Source organism: Periplaneta americana, chromosome 15 (genome assembly GCF_040183065.1).
Source record: "Periplaneta americana isolate PAMFEO1 chromosome 15, P.americana_PAMFEO1_priV1, whole genome shotgun sequence".
Taxonomy (NCBI): Eukaryota; Metazoa; Arthropoda; class Insecta; order Blattodea; family Blattidae; genus Periplaneta; species Periplaneta americana.
Genome location: NC_091131.1, coordinates 49,996,567 through 50,013,980, shown reverse-complemented (window position 1 = coordinate 50,013,980; position 17,414 = coordinate 49,996,567). Strand labels below are relative to the sequence as shown.

Here is a 17,414-nt window from a genome sequence, read left to right as displayed (position 1 = left end):
GTGTTATAATGAAAAACCATTAATGCATCCACGATAAATAGCCTACCTTTTCAACTCGATTATATTGTCACAATTATTACAAAACTTAAGTCTGTCTGCAATATAGTCTATAGAAGATCTGTGTCTTCCAAATTCAAGAGGAGAAACTGTGTTACTCTAACAATATATTTGAAGAACTGTGGTGCATTAGTATTGAAATTATAGCACCCATATGCTTCGGAACCAGTGATGAATTCAGAGAAGGGCCCAAGGGGAGAATCTCCCCACACACCAGAATGTCTGGCCTCTCTTCCCTCTTCTCTTCCCAGAGATTTCAGACTTCTTTTTATCTAAAAACTATTTATAAAATATTGTATTATTTTATATGACTTTTCAGTAACTAAAATAAATTTTATGTAGTTTTTTTTTTATGTAGGCGACTTCAGGAAAGGCTAGTTGATGACACAATTCGCTTAAATGAATCTCGATCAGTTGAAATTTAAGCCATCTGAATTTTCAGTTTTCAGTCTTGATTGTTGCAGTTAAGGAGTCAGGTGTGCTGTGTTTATTGGCGTAGTTTTCAGTGTTACTTTTGTTTAGCAAATATAATATTCTTGTTTACTAAAAAGTAAATAGTTATATGATGGCAAAATAAGTCATTATTTACTTTTCTTAAAAAGAAAAGAAAATTAATGAAGAAAATTTTCAATTGGTTTTAAGTGAAAGTGAAAACTCTGAACTGGTGATTCCATGTGTTAACGTCATCTAGTGCTGTTAGTGGTGAATCAATGAATAAGATAGTTGGATGCAAAATCGAATATAAAAAACGATCGGAAATTAAATATGATTAATTGTATTTCGATTGTGCTTGGGGTGGTGCATTTTGTAAACTGTGTGAAATGCATTTAAAAATGACAACGAAGCTCTACCAAAAAATAGAAGACACATTCATATCAGTGTCCTTTAAGAAGTTTAGAAAAGCTACTGGAATTTCGAGAAATTTGAAAAACAGTCACAATCAGAAAAGCATGGCAAAGCTTCTCAATGGAAAATCCCAGATTACAGGGTCTTAAAGCTCCTATCCACATGCAAACGATCCAATAACACTGAATTTTTGCAGTTTTTATTTTTTACGTATTAATATTACAATTATTTGTTCTTTTGTGTATGAATTGCGAATTTACATAATTATTTAGCGAATCTGTGAACTCACATGATGTGGGACAAGTTCATCATAGCCTCTATTACTTCCTGAAGCACAGCATGCCATGGACACTAATGCTGTGCTGGGCAGCAGGTCGAATACAGAGCGTTTATCCACTGGACTTGGGTTATCGTGGGTCAGATCGAGAAATAATGCGTGAGCAATGGATGGGACGAGAGGTCGAAGTGAAGGCTGGAAAAATGCTCCAACAGGTTCACCACCATATCGGTACACCAAACGACCCTCTTCATGGGAATCCCAAGCAGACATTGCCTCTGTAAATAAATACAGCCATGTAATTTATATGCTAATGTGTCAGAATTTAATGCAAACTGTTGACAAGCGCAAGAATACAAAGCTAAATTTCAAACAAAATAGAGAAAGCTGATTTTTTTGCATACTTTAAAAATGAACAAAATATTCCAAAAGAAGGAAAAGTATTAAATGAAAGGCATTCTTGTATACTGGAATGGTTTCATAGTGTGGTAATTAAATAGTCTAATGAAGAGAACAATAGACACTACGGAAATAAACTCCTGAAGAATAGCCAGAGAAAGATAAAGCTGATAGAGGAAACAGAACGAAAATGATTGTTATGATAAACAGATGGAGAAGAAGAGACTACCATTAGCAATCCTAAACTCAAGACGAAGCTTCATTGTCACCTATAAGTAAAACAACTTGATCGCCCTCTAAACAGGCTCCTAGATCAGGGTTTAAACCACAGTCGCATTTTACTACTCGACTTCCAAAAATGCAACAAACTTTAAATGTAAATGTCCAAAAATGCGACAACCACATTGGACGTCAGAAACGAAGATGTTAATGGAGATGTGTATGAACTAATCTGAATTTAAATGAAATGCTAATGGCATGCGCACATTCAAAAAGGTATTGAGCAATAGATGTTCGGGAATTGATTTCAAAGAGTTGATGCAATTCATGTAAGTTAAGTGAACAATTTCTTCTAATTGATTTATATAATTCCATCGCATACTGTAAATTGTGAGCGAGGATTTAGTTGCATGAATCTTGTAAAAACTGGAATTATAGTGGTTTCAGAATAAGAAGGCATATGGCCTAAGCCAATTGAGTGCTAGCAGCAGTACGACGTTGTCACATCGTGCACGAGACGTGGAAGACAGGGACAACAGATAAGGACAGAAAATATCAGCTGCAGCGAGTGGGCAGATCGAGATCTGTTCCTTCATTGTGTGTAATGTTTAAATATAATTACTCTTACTGAAGTAATTTTCATCCCAATTTTTATTACTTCTTCGCTTCACAGATCAGTAGATCTTGGAGTCACTAACTTGCGAATAAAGTGACATATGTAGAAATTTACTTTGCTAATGTCTGAGAAAGAATGTCTTAATTCTGTCTCAGACAGCAAAGCTGAATTTATTATTGTTTATTTCTTCAGAGGAAAGATGAGGTACAGTTAGTTTGTATGGGCAGTCTACGAATCTAGCGATAATAAAACGTAAACATATCTGTATATATGTAATTTAGTATTGATACTGAAGTTGAGAAATATTTTATTTTTCCTCTGTTAAATGAAGCCTATATAACTTAATTTAATTATCTAGCTTATACATACCTAGGGGTCCAGGGTTCTATATTCTGGTTACGAATGTGGTTATAATGCAATGTAATCATAATATGTGTTCATATATAATTCAGTACTCATATTGAAACTGTAAATTATTTTATTTTTCTCTGTTAAACTAAGTCTATCTAATTTTATTTTATTATCTAATTTTTACATACCAAGAGGTCCAGGGTTCCATATTCTGGCTAAGAATCCGGCTATAAGAATATAAGCATATCTGAATAATTTCGAGGGAAAAATTGTTCCGGAGCCGGGTATCGAACCCGGGACCTTTGGTTTAATGTACCAACGCTCTACCACTGAGCTACTCGGGAACTCTAACCGACACCGATCCAATTTTTCCCTCTATATCCACAGACCTCAAAGTGGGCTGACAACCGTCAAGCAACCAACTTCGAGTGCACACTAACTCCGTGTGACTTAAATTGTGGTTTTCTGTTAACGAACAGTGACGTGTATTATGCAAATCAAGATTTCAGGTATAACTCCCTGTAAAGTTGATTTGAATAATTTCGAGGGAAAAATTGGATCGGTGTCGGTTAGAGTTCCCGAGTAGCTCAGTGGTAGAGCGTTGGTACGTTAAACCAAAGGTCCCGGGTTCGATACCTGGCTCCGGAACAATTTTTCCCTCGAAATTATTCAAATCAACTTTACAGGGAGTTATACCTGAAATCTTGATTTGCATAAGCATATCTGTTCATATGTAGGCCTAATTCAGTATTCCTATTGAAATTGAAGATTACTTTCTTTTGCTTTGTTAAATCAAGCCTATCTAATTTAATTTAATCCTCAAGCTTATACCTACCTAGAGGTCCAGGATTATCACTCTGGCCTGTGACAATACAAACCTACAAGTGAAGGTAGTTATACAGAAGTTAATATGAAAACCATAACCCAATAATAACGTTGATATATTGAAGGTAAAATTGTATATTAGAAAAAAATGTATAAAGTGTACTATATATAACGAAAGGTTTTAAAAATAGAAACAGAGTTTCGGAATTATAAAATCTCCTCGTTTCTAGCATGCCTGTCTTTATTTTAAAAGTGACATTGCTTCATCTTATAAAGTTTTCTAATGCTCTTCTGCTAACAATAAATCTTGAAGGACCTACTAGTAAAGAATTTCAATGTTTAGAGTGCTCATAAAATAACGTATTTTAATGTGATGTAAATTCAGCAATAATTGATTCTAAATATACCTACGTCTAATGATTTTCTTATATAAGTACAGTATATATAGAGTGTGATAAGATGGATTGAAAGTAATAAAACTCTAAGAAACAAATTACATAACTTTTTGTTTCTGCATACTTTATTAATATTATCTTTCTGCACAATTATTTATAAGCTAATATTGCACAAGCATTTCGCAATTTGCATAAATATAATTTTTCATTTGTGCATTTTTGCGACAATTATTTATTTTCTAGCTTAAATCCTGTCATAGATCCCTGTTGTGATCGAAATGGGTCATCCCTTGGTTGAATTTTTAAATTGTTTATGATGATTGTTTATGATATTTGATATCATCTAAGAGAACAAGAAGAGAAAACAGAAGAAATCAGCAGGAGGATATGAACAAAGACATGGCGAAAGGATGAAATGAAACAAGATTTACAGAATAAGAGGGAAGGATAGGGTTACCATACATGCCAGAAAACCAGGAATGTCCCAACCTGTCAGAGTAACTTTTATTGTACTTTAAATAATAATAAAAAAATTTGCTGATAATACGCGATTTTCAGTATTGCGCGAAAGTTCGTCCATTAATTACCTTGAATTATTGAGAGTCGACTATATATGGTTTTCTATGACAGAGCTTTTGAGTTTACTTCTCTGAGAAGAAATATGTCAATGATTTTTATCATTCTTAAAAATCCTCCTTCTGCACTCGATTTCAATCCGTAAACGCAAAATACAATAAATTGTAAGTATGATAACCACTTTGGAACAGTTTTTGTTTGAAGACGACCCTCGTAGCATACACGACTTTGATTAAGGGTCATGGTGATGGTGTGATAATGACGATGATTATCACAATACGTTATATTAATGACGATGACAATAATAATGACAAAAATAATAAACTGAAATAATTTGTTTCATTAAGGATCCTTCTCAACTATAGGCCTAGGTTACTCACATAATGTTATTAATAGTTTCCAGTGACATACAGTAAATAATAAAACAGTTCTGTAGTATATAGTACAATACCCCTGATTAACGAAGATATGCCCAGTCTGTTCACAAAGATGTTATCCTTCTGGTCAGAATTTGTGAAGAGTTCGGCAGCTACATATAAGTCTGGACGCACTCTCCTTGCAGCATCCAACAAGAACTGAAAAGGTTAAAGGAAGAATGGTTACTATCAGTCATATATAAAAATGTACTCCATCTCATGTTCCATTTAGATTCTTCTCTGTACTACGAACCATGTTAAAATTTTTACTCAAACTTAAAACAAAATATTAAAAAATTCTATTAATTATTTACTTACTCTAAATGATCATGCTCTGAGAATTTCTCCAATACAGGGACGGACTAACTTGGCTAAAATAACCAAATACGTCACTCATGACGTGTTACCCTTCCCCCACTACTACAGCACAGGCACACGCTACCTGTGGGACAGAGGGCATGGTGTGTATCGCAACGAACTGTTTAATTTTCCATCTCTGAAAGCTTTGCCAGATATTTCAGATGACAGACGTAAAGAATATTGTAATGTCCTTGAAAAGCTACAAGAAGAAATCAATAGAAATTTGAATTCAGTTCTGCGGTTTTGAGATATCAAATTTTACCTGAAGAATCGCCATAGTACATAATTCAGAGCAAGACCAGCCTCATGGTCTAGTGGTCAGAGCTTCTGGCTATAGTTCATGAGGTCCCGGGTTCGATTCCCGGTTAGAGCACAGGAATTTTTCCTTAAAGGGGATTATTCCTGTGTTCGCCCATGGTCTGGAATTTAGGTTAAGTTTAGATTTAAGACCTCTCCTGGCACCACATTATCACAATCATCCTATCGCATCATCGGGGTAATGTAACTCTGCCTTCCAGGCGTCCCTACCTCAGAAGTGGGTTACTACTAAACCATGACCAGGAGAGAAGACCAGAAATGTCGAAAAGACAACCTGGTGGCATTGGATAAAAAAATAAAATAAAATAATTCAGAGCAAATGTTAATCTGCTTTTTGTGACAATAATACTGTGTACATTATTACAATTAAAAAGTTAATTTCATAAAAGCAACTGTCATTCATTTATTGCATAAATTGTTTTCAAGAAGTTTTATGTTCATATTATTGTATATTGTACTGCAGCAGCTAAGACATTTCATTCATTTATTCATTTTCCTCAATTAATTAGTTTACACATTCTACTGTATTATGCTTATGATTACTTACTTACAAATGGCTTTTAAGGAACCCGGAGGTTCATTGCCATCCTCACTTAAGCCTGCCATCGGTCCCTATCCTGTGCAAGATTAATTCAATCTCTATCATCATATCCCACCTCCCTCAACTCCATTTTAATATTCTCCTCCCATCTACGTCTCGGCCTCCCCAAAGGTCTTTTTCCCTCTGGTCTCCCAAATAACAATCTATATGCATTTCTGGATTCGCCCATATGTGTTACATGTCCTGCCCATCTCAAACATCTGGATTTAATGTTCCTAATTATGTTAGGTGAAGAATACAATGCGTGCAGTTCTGCGTTGTGTAACTTTCTCCATTCTCCTGTAACTTCATCCCTCTCAGCCCCAAATATTTTCCTAAGAACCTTATTCTCAAATACCCTTAATCTCTGTTCCTCTCTCAAAGTGAGAGTCCAAGTTTCACAACCATACAGAACAAATGGTAATATAACTGTTTTATAAATTTTAACTCTCAGATTTTTTGACAGCAGACTAGATGACAAAAGCTTCTCAACCGAATAATAACACGCATTTCTCATATTTATCCTGCGTTTAATTTCCTCCCGAGTGTCATTTATATTTGTTACTGTTGCTCCAAGATATTTGAATTTTTCCACCTCTTCGAAGGATAAATCTCCAATTTTTATGTTTCTATTTCGTATAATATTCTGGTCACGAGACATAATCATATATTATGCTTATGATTAAAAAATAAATTGAAAATATTCATAATATAATTATTCTGGTATATTTACGAATACGCCATTTCATAACTAGATCATCATTTATGCTTGAAACAAGTGTTAATACCAGGTCTTCTAATTAGAGTGTCCTACTTTTAACATATAATAGCTGCCCTATTTATGAAGCTATAGCAGTCATATTTTTCCCATGGTTATAGTTGTTGACAAATAATCATGAAATGCTACATGATTCCATAATGTGTAGAAATTGTTAAAATTTATTATCGAAATGGATCATCTGTTTGCCAAGCATTCTGTGCGTTACATGAAGTGTATGGTGTGCGTAATCATGCCTGTGAGAGAACAATTCGATGTTTGATCGAAAAATTTGAGGCAACTGGTTCTGTCGCAAATCAAACAATGCTTGTACATGAACGAGACGCTCCTATGAAAACACAGTCGTCATTTGTGAGAGTGTATGCGAGAATCCATGGAAATCAATTTTTCAGCAAGCACAAGAATTGGGTCTTTTATAGATCACAATTTGGCAGATTTTGAATCTGGACTTGAACACCCTTACAAAATTGTTTTAGCTCAAGAACTGAAGCCAAATAACCATAGATTGTGCTATGTATTCTCTGACTGGACTATGGAGCAATTGGAAGTTGACACTGCTTTTAGCAGAAAAATAATCTTTAGTGATGAGGCCGATTTTTGGATGAATGATTTCATTAACAAACAAAATTGCCACTTTCGAAGCAATGAGAATCCATTGGGATTCAAGAACGACCACTTTATCACCAAAAGGTTATCGAATGGTGTGGATTTTGGTAAGGCAGAATCATTGGTCCATATTTTTTTCAAAGGTGAATGACGACAGGCTTTGACTGTCGATGGAGAAAGATACCGGGCTATGACAAGGGATTATTTTTGATCTCAATTGGAAGGTATGAATCTCAGAAACGTTTGGTTTCAGCAAGATGGCGCCATGTGTCATATTTCTCACAGAACAGTCGCATCGAGTGGCTCATAAATAAACACCCAGTGTGGAAAAGAATAATTAGATGTATTACTTCCCATTTATTCTTAGCAGACTATACGTGCAGTTTCCTGCACTGTTCAAACAACACTAACTGTGTCGCGTGAGAGTTCAAAACCAGTTAATCCCGCCCACCCACTTCTCTGTCCAGCTGTAGGCACTGCCTTATCAGTTCAGGCAGTTCCCGCTGCAGCTTTGATCAGAAGATAATTGGATGACCTGGTGGTGGTGGTGGTGGTGGTGGTGGTGGTGGTCGTGGTGGCAGTAGTAGTAGAAGTAGTAGTAATTATGATGTTTACTAAGAGAAAGCAGTGCAAGAAGCCTGCAGGCTGCATTGTATGTTGTCTAAAAAGATATGAGAATTTTGAATTTGACAACAATGAAGAAGCCAGAACTGTTATACTTTGCAATAAATGTGGTGCGTGAGCGAATTTGTAATTGAGTATTACCTCTGCAACAGGTATGGGTGTTGAGTGGCAATTATCCAGTCTAATCCCATCAAACAGTTGTGCAGTTTGCTCCACGTATTCTTGCATGTACTGCCACAAGAAAGGACAGTCTTCTGGCTTATCACCGTATCTAGCAAACAAACAAGAGTTCTGTATTAAACCGCATTAATAGCTAGACTACAATAATACTAAATTATTAAATAAAATAATACATTTTTGATAAAATATATTTCTATAATTTTTTAATATTTACACAAAATAGCAACTTTAATTTGTATTACATAAAGTGGTTAATGCCAAAATTTGGTCCTTTTAAAGGGGCACTGAACAAAAAAAAATATTTTTTCATATGTTGTAGACAACTGGGAGTTGATGACAGTACTGAAAGCAGAAACTCAAAATATTAAATGGTTCTCAATAACGAGCAAAGGAATTTGTCTGCTGACGTCACACTGCTGCACCCATTACTTGTGTTGTATAAGCTCGCAACTGCTTAATGCTTTGTTATAAAAAGAACATAAATTATATTGAATGTTGTTGTTGTCTAGTGCCTTGCATTTGGCAATGAAGCAGTTATATTGAATGTAATGAATGTAATGTGATTAACTGAAGCAACAATGACGTGACAGCAGTGTGATGTCACAGGCATTGCCAGTAGAGGTATGTTACTTGGAAAGGTCCAGTTTGCGCCACTGTGTGTAAAATTAAATGCATATTGTTTAAAATATATCATCGTAAACTGGTGCTTTTAGTTCAGTACACCTTTAAGTCAGCAAAACCTATTATAATAGAATATAATTATTCAACAACAGAAACTCTTTCAAAGAATCTACAATGGATAAATTAAAGGAATATCTTCTCAGCAAATGGTATATCAGAAACTCGAAAACTTGCCATTGCAGTGTTCAAACTTCACTTGCATGGCCAAATATCTACACTGTACTGAAATTTCGGCTTCACTGACTATGCGATGGTAAAAGTATCTACCTATGACTGGAACAACCTATTTCGGTGTAGTTCTTCCTCAAAATACTAAAATTGTTGAGTGTTAGGATTGCTACTCATAGATGGCAGGTGATTTCATTGCAAATAGCCAAGGACTAGTCATCTGCCAACTTCCAGTCTCTTTAGTGAAATTGTGTACCCAAGAATGCGAAAAGTGTCCCATGGACTTGCAACTCATACAAATATCCAAACATATCCAAGTTCTCATTTAAGAAGCACTTTTCCTTCCCTTCTACTCTCTACAAATTCAGTGATTGATTTACCGAGAATTTCCAGTTAATTTAGCGTTACAATACTTTTTCTTTAAACTCAAAACAATTCATTCATTTCATTTCGTTTAGTGTTCTGCTTAAGGACAGGTTTTTCACTGCAAACCCAGCTTTCTCCAATCTTTCCTATTTTCTGCCTTCCTCTTTGTTTCCTCATACGATCCATATATCTTAATGTCCTCTATCATCTGATATCTTCTTCTGCCCCGAACTCTTCTCCCGTTCACCATTCCTTCAGTAGGCAGTTTCTTCTCAGCCAGTGACCTAACCAATTCCTTTTCCTCTTCCTGATCAGTTTCAGCATAATTTTTTCTTCACCCATTCTTTCCAACACAGCTTCATTTTTTATTCTGTCTTCCACTTCACACTTCTTCTCCATATCCACATTTCAAATGCTTCTATTCACTTCTCTTCACTTCGTCGTAATGTTCATGTTTCTGTCCCATACAATGCCACACTCCATACAAAGCACTTCACTAGTCTCTTCCTTAGTTCTTTTTCCAGAAGCCCACAGAAGATGCTCCTTTTTCTATTAAAATCTTCCTTGGCCATTGCTGTACTTCTTTTGACTTCCTGGCAGCAGCTCATGTTACTGCTTATAGTACACCCCAAGTATTTGAAGCTGTCTACTTGCTCTACTGCCTCATTTAGAATTCGCAAGTTTATCTTCTGTATTTTTTTTCCTCGTCTTATTTGAATTTAAAAACTCAAAACAATGAGAAAGCAAAATAAATAATTGTAGGTATAACTACATTTAGAAAGGTAAAAGAACATTATTCCACTCCAGAAATTGGTTAGGACAGAAGAATTCCAAGTTTCTAGAGACTACTGTGGGGCTCACAAGCAAAGTCAGAATATTTGACAGATTAAGGAAATTATTCTAATAATAATTAATAACCGAAAGAGAGAAGAAAACTAGAAAATGCAATGAAGTGACTTATGATATCAGATTGGAACGAACTAACAACAAATAATCCAAATACCGGAGTTTGACGCTGTCTCCCCAAGCAATGAGTTCACGGCGCAGGTACACATTGGAGCTAGGAGCAGCAAAATTCCGTAATGGATCGTCGTTCATGACCCACCCATTGTGAGCCATAACAAAGCAAGCATCTGGAGAGTACATCAGCTGCTCATATTCTGCCAAACCATTTGGGTTGCCATAGTCTGTAAAGTACCTGACGACAAAGAGATACAGCATTTTTAGTGAGGGATATTATGTGTCAGTGTTTGATTTTTATATCTGAATCTGTTCTTCTGCTACATACTCTATGAAAAACATAAAAAATTCAATTTACGCATTTCAAAACATAATCACTGTTAAAGTGGAACCAAATGGAGATGATTTCTGAATTAATTAAAGCATACGTTTGTAAAAATTGTGCAGTTCATAAACAGCCAACCTTTGCTCTTACACTTTTTTACATTGCCACAAAAAACCTACCATGCTAAACGAGCTGCCTATGAAATAATAAAACTTTATTATTTAAGTAGTTCTACATTACCTTTTGAAATAAGTTATGTGTCGTTAATTTATTATCTCTCATTTAAGTTAATATTGAAAAAATGTAGACACCAAAACTTGCAGGAAACTTTTCTACTATTTTCAATACCACAACGATTTTTAGTTGGTTACTGATATTTAACAACATTATATCAACTAGTAGGTTATTTGCGTCAATGGAATTAGTTCAGCTGGATGATATTTGGCAATATGAGGTCAAGGATTTGCTATGGAATTATCTGACATTTGCTTTACAGTTGGGGAAAACCTCGGAAAAAAACCCAACCAAACTGACAGCCTAAGCAGGAATCGAACCTACACCTGAGTGAGCCCTGGATCAGCATGCAAACACACTTATCGCCCAAGCTATGCTGGTGACCACCAAGATGATTTTATAAGTTATTTTATATAGGTTAATTATTATTAGTATTATTATTATTATTATTATTATTATTATTATTATTATTATATGAATACTTATGTTTGTATATTCAGCATGTAAAGTTACTATTTACACAAAGGTGCTTTAAGTTGTAACTGAACTTTCAAATCGCTGCTGAAGAAGGCAATAAACTCGCATCACAACAGACTACGGCTTGCTCTAATTACAAGATTTATTAACAATAATTTCTTCTATTGTTGTTGTTTAGTCAACTATCCAAAGACAGGTCTGGACCTCACAAGTGACATCAACAAGGCATCACTCATGAGATAACTAGACCAGGAGTTAATGGGGTAGGTTGACCAGTTCCTTTCCCCTTCATTGCACACATCACTGACTAGTTACATATTACAGTAATCAGACTTCAGATGCATACAAACAACTGTTCTTCCTCTGACACATATCGTCAAGTGAGATGTACTGCCTGATAATAGATGTACCTCAATCAATAATTGTGGACGACTCCATTTCAGCTCCTCTCCCAATAGTGCAATTGTTTGAAACAATGTGAGCATGTTATTTATTTACTTTGTTAATCTCTTATTTTTGTGTCTAATATCTATTTACTAATACAATTATTATCTACATCTTTAAATGCACTACAGCAATTCAAATTAGATGTCTGTAAATATAAAAAAATGTATTAATACTCTATTCTCAGATATGTAATAAAAGTACAGTGGAGTCTCGATTAACTTCATTAAATTGTTAAAAAAAATAGCAACAATTATCGAAACGATGATAATCAAATCGTTCGAACCCATGTTATAACGACAATTCGTTTCGAAAATAAAATCTAGCTACATGTAAACTTCTTTCTTTTAGGTTATAACTTTCAACAAAATTGTTTGTTACAAGAAATATCATTCTTTAACACTATCATATTGTGAAAATCAGGCTTTCAGGTATAGCTCCTTGTGAAGCTGACTTGAATAATTTCAAGGAAAAGATTGTTACGGGGCTGGGTATCGAACCCGAGACCTTTGGCTGAGTGCGCCAATGCTCTACCGACTGAGCTACCCAGGAACTGTAACTGACACTGGCTCAATTTTTCCCTTTATATCCACAAACCTCAAGTGGGCTGACAAGATGCCAGAACCCAACATTGAATGCACACAAACTCTGTGTGCTTGAATTGTTAACAAACAGCGACATATATTATGCACATCTGGCTTTCAGGTATAGCTCCTTGTGAAGCTGACTTGAATAATTCCAAGGGAAGGAAAAATTGTTCCGGGACCAGGTATCACACCCAGGACCTTTGGCTAAGCATACCAACACTCTACCGACTGAGCTACCCAGGAACTGTAACCGACAACGGCTCAATTTTTTCCTTTATATCCACGTACCTCAAGTGGGCTGACAAGACGTCAGAACCCAACTTTGAGTGCACACAAACTCTGTGCATTAAACACGGAATCATATTATTTCGTTAAGACATCATGTTTATTTATAGACTTTAATTTTGAAAGTAACAACTGACACTCTTACATGACTATGTAACAAGGACAGCAGGCATAAGAAACGAAACACAAAGGAGCACGACAGGATCCTCGAGATGATCCAAATGTTAGCCATGCAGCAAAAATGTACAGGTACATGATCTGACATATCAACGATTAGTATAATTTCAATGATGGTCTAATTTAATGTTAACAAATAGCAAATAATGGTTAGTAGAGATGATACTAGTCGAAGGTGACGATAATCTTAATTCCACTGCATACTACAGTTACCTGGGCACCAATGGATTCTTGGCAGAAACTTCTTTAATATGCGGTCCATCATGTTGTGTTCGGAAATACCGCATTCCTGCAATGCAGTTCTCTACAGCAGCTAGCAGATGATTCTGGATTTCATCAAACTTGGCACGATTTAATTCTTCCAAGCATGCTTTGAAAGCCTCACCACAACGGCGGAGTCGAGTATCTTCTTCGAAACAATCACTCCTGCATAAATTACAAGAATATATGAATCACATTATAATGAACGCATGTAAAGCATTGACATTTCCAGAAAGAAGCTTAAGTGCATGTACTTCATTCTTTCACTTGTCCCATTATGTTAAGCAAGTCATAAATTACCATGAAAACAATTTGGTTAAAAGAAACTGGATTTCTTGAAAATTCTTACTTTCAAAAGGGACCATGTAGTGTATTGTCGTAACTGAATTAATAATCCTCAGTATCTACAACCTAGGAAAACACGACGAATGGTACGAAATTAAATAATAAATTTGTGGCACGACAGTCTATGGAAGACAAAGACTGAATAGCCAACTGCCCTCATGTCTCAGCCGAGGTGAACGATCATCCAACCAATACAGGGGCAACGTGAAGTCAGCAAGCTGATCCCGGATTTTGCTACTCTCTATAGCTTTCCAAATTCAACACAATGCTGGATGGGAAGTGGTTCCATACACTGGCCGAAATTTTATGATAAAATTTCTTCCCTCATGGGGACTCAAACTACCGCTCATTTTGTATTGTTAGTCCAAGGCATGACGCTCTAGACCAGGGGTTCTCAACCTTTTGAAGATTGTGAGCACCGCCCATGTGTAATACTAAGTGAGCAAGCACCATGAAGTCGAATAGGTTCAATAGGCCTATATGAGTACATAAATACAAGTAAAATATATATGTAAATAAATAAATAAATACATTTTTAAAACACTCACAAGAGTTATGATTTCCTTCAATGTTAATCAGAATTTCAGTGATGTCCAAAGAGAAGTTGTTTGTAGCTACACATAAACAGTCCAATTAATCATGATCGTGCTTTGTTCTTGAGGTATTTCATACTGGGAAACACAGTTGGTTGTTCCGGACATAGCCAGACATATGAAAGAAACACTACGCAGTATTTGATGTCCTTTTGTATCTTCTGTCCCCCAAACGCTATGAATTTCTCCTTTTAAAACAAGTATTTCAGCACTAAGGGGGGACTGGAGATCTATCAACTGAAATTCTGTACGAGCAGCCATATTATTATCTTGATTTTTCTGATTAAGTCCACACTGGATAGAAAGGGGTTTGTGCACCATGAAATACGTGAAAGCCTATCAAGTCTCTAACATATTATAATGGATGGATAAGAACACTGTTTGTTCCGGTTCGTACAACAAAGTTTGAATTGAAAAAAGACCTCAGGAGCATTCATGCTCGCAAGCACTTTTTTACTCGCATGATGAATGCACCAAATGATATTAAGAGAGCACTATGGTACTCGTGAGCACCAGGTTGTGAATACCTGCTCTAGATCATGTGGTTATAGTGCGTGACAATATGAAAGTAAAGTCTTCTATATTTTATCTTGCCAGAATGATTGTGAAAACTGATTTTGATTGTGTGAACATTTGAAATGTCCATTCATACTCTCTACCATTCAATTCTCTCCACCAGGTTATGCTGCAGTTAATCAAAATAGTGAATGTCATCGATGTTCATTTGAAATAATAACAACAATAATGAGATTCTGAACAAAGAGAACTTTGGTCAATGTTTTCGTGAGACAAGACTTGAGTTCATCACTACAAACTCGAATTAAAAATAGCAATCAATGAAAGGACAGCACAGAGATTGTTCTGCAAAAACAGTTCAAGACTGAACAATTTCATACAAAAATTTATTATTTGCAGTATTTTTCTGGGGAGGAAAGAGGCTATTTCTTATTAAGCTGATATCCCAAACTGCATGAATTCGATCAGAAAAAAACAGCGTATTTCTCACCAATACAGAATCCACAATGATATCTTAACAAGGAAAAACAAAGCAGATTTTCGATTAATTGTCTTTCCACATTCAGCATACAGTTCTGTTCTTGCTTCACCACCCTTGCATCCGTTTGGTCCACTGAAAGAAAAACTTTGAGGACAGTAATTGAAGGCAATTAAGAAGCAGTACACTCAGACCAACAAAACTAAAGAAGCTATAGTAAAATCTCGTTTAATCATTGCAGTCTTTAAGAAATGAATTCCGAAGTCCTAGCAGAATTACCATAACAAAGTAATTGATTCTCGCTTTTAAGGAACCTCATTTTCAAAGAAAACATTTGAATGAATTTGAAAATACACAACTCGTTTCAACAAAATTCTAACCTATTCCAAAGATTTGTGATCGATTACTTTACAAGGTGTGATCACACTAGTGTGGCACTAGCAGCTGTACATTGCAATTGATAGAGTGCACCGATATCTCGAAATGTTATTTTGTGTTTGCTTATGAAAATTGTAAATTTAATTACAGTGCTCAAAAATGTTTTATTGTGATTTTGTTAGTGTATCAGATTGTGTATTTACGAAAGTTCATTGTCAGTGTGTATCTGCTTATAGTAAATTTAATAGATATTAAGAATATGAAAACATAATGTCGTTAAATTGCCTAATTTCTATCCTCAGCACTTCCTTGCTTATATTAAATTACTCGTTCTACTTATGCCAGGAAGACATTTGCTGCTAAAGCGATTCATTCCCTTGAAACCCAAATATAATTTTGTTTCCTTTACATAGAGTCCATCACTACTTACAAAAATTCCCATCCTAAAATTTAGAATACAAGTTCAATTGATCTCCAATCAATATATTAAATGAAAACCACATTTTAGGAAAAACCCACATTAAAGGAAACAGTGATTAGTTTTCCAGAGATTCGTTAAAAAGTGGTTTTACTGTATCCAGAATCAAAAGATATAGAAATAATTGAGATGGAATAAAAGTACCAGAGAAATCAAAACAAGCGAAGAAAATGTATTTTACTTTTACACTAATGACAAAAATCTCAATCTGAGTTCGAACATGAGATCTTTGATGAGAAGCCGTCAAATGATTGGGTTTTCAATATAGTCTTTATATTAAAATATGACAAATGTATTAAGAACATGAAACATTTTCAAATATGAAATATCACTGACCAAAGAGAGGCTTCCTTTCATGAATAAATAATTTGGTTCATTATCACAAGATAGAGATCCCAGATGACATGATTTTGGCAGAACTGTACCAATTTAGGACCTCGTCCTGTCTCCTAACTTTATGTCTCATGGAACCAAGATTTGTACTGCTTTTAAAAATATTGAAGTTTTAATTAATTTATTATTTAATTATTTTATGAATTCATGAGCTTACTTCAAACAAAAGGAATGTTTGCAATTATAAACTGTTGCACTGTTAACTGTCATGTTATGTCATTTCAGTCAATGGTCAAGTGAAAGCGAACTAGGGAACTAAAGAAAGAAAATGTTTCAACAATGAAAAAAGGATTTTTTTAATTGGTTATTTTACAACGCTTTATCAATTGCTAAGGTTATCTAGCATCTGAGTGAGATGAAGGTGATAATGCCAGTGGAATGAGTCCAGGGTCCAAAGCTGAAAGTTACCCAGCATTTGCTCTTAATGAAAAATTCCGGAAAAATTCTCACCCAGATAACTTGTCCAAACCAGGACTTGAACTCAGGCCCACTCGTTTCATGGTCAAGCACGCTAACTATTACTTCACAACAGATGTTCATATGAATTGTTTTAATATGTATATAGCTATAGAAAATGTAATATATTAAAACATACCTCCAGTTTTGTTATTAAACTATTAATTATCGACAATAATGAGTGTGCCTTGAGATCACATGATTATCATACTACATGGACTTACAAATCTCAATGTTAAATATTATCCGACTGAAGAAAGTCGTATCAATACACCTTCTAGTGTTCTTTCATAATTTACAAAGTTTTCGTTTTCTCATGCTGGTCTGAACTCAGATCATAAATGATTTTAAAGATCGAATATGAATTTTTATATATACTGGTATATATA

General features: G+C 35.1%; 1 protein-coding gene and 1 non-coding gene across 9 annotated transcripts in view; both read right to left on the bottom strand.

Moving 5' to 3' along the window:
• LOC138714891 (glycogen debranching enzyme) overlaps positions 1 to 17,414 on the bottom strand; it is a 94,256-nt gene that overhangs the window by 50,595 nt on the left and 26,247 nt on the right. For all 8 annotated transcript variants that reach the window (XM_069847142.1, XM_069847136.1, XM_069847135.1 and 5 more), the window contains 5 exons: positions 13,341 to 13,553; positions 10,642 to 10,836; positions 8,385 to 8,514; positions 5,013 to 5,136; positions 1,193 to 1,458 (listed from right to left, as the gene is read on the bottom strand). In XM_069847142.1, coding sequence (XP_069703243.1) covers positions 1,193 to 1,458; positions 5,013 to 5,136; positions 8,385 to 8,514; positions 10,642 to 10,836; positions 13,341 to 13,553 — 928 coding nt within the window. The remainder of the gene's footprint in view (positions 1 to 1,192; positions 1,459 to 5,012; positions 5,137 to 8,384; positions 8,515 to 10,641; positions 10,837 to 13,340; positions 13,554 to 17,414) is intronic.
• Positions 3,038 to 3,109, bottom strand: TRNAN-AUU (transfer RNA asparagine (anticodon AUU)). Its single transcript has one exon. It is a non-coding gene; the product is annotated as a tRNA-Asn (tRNA).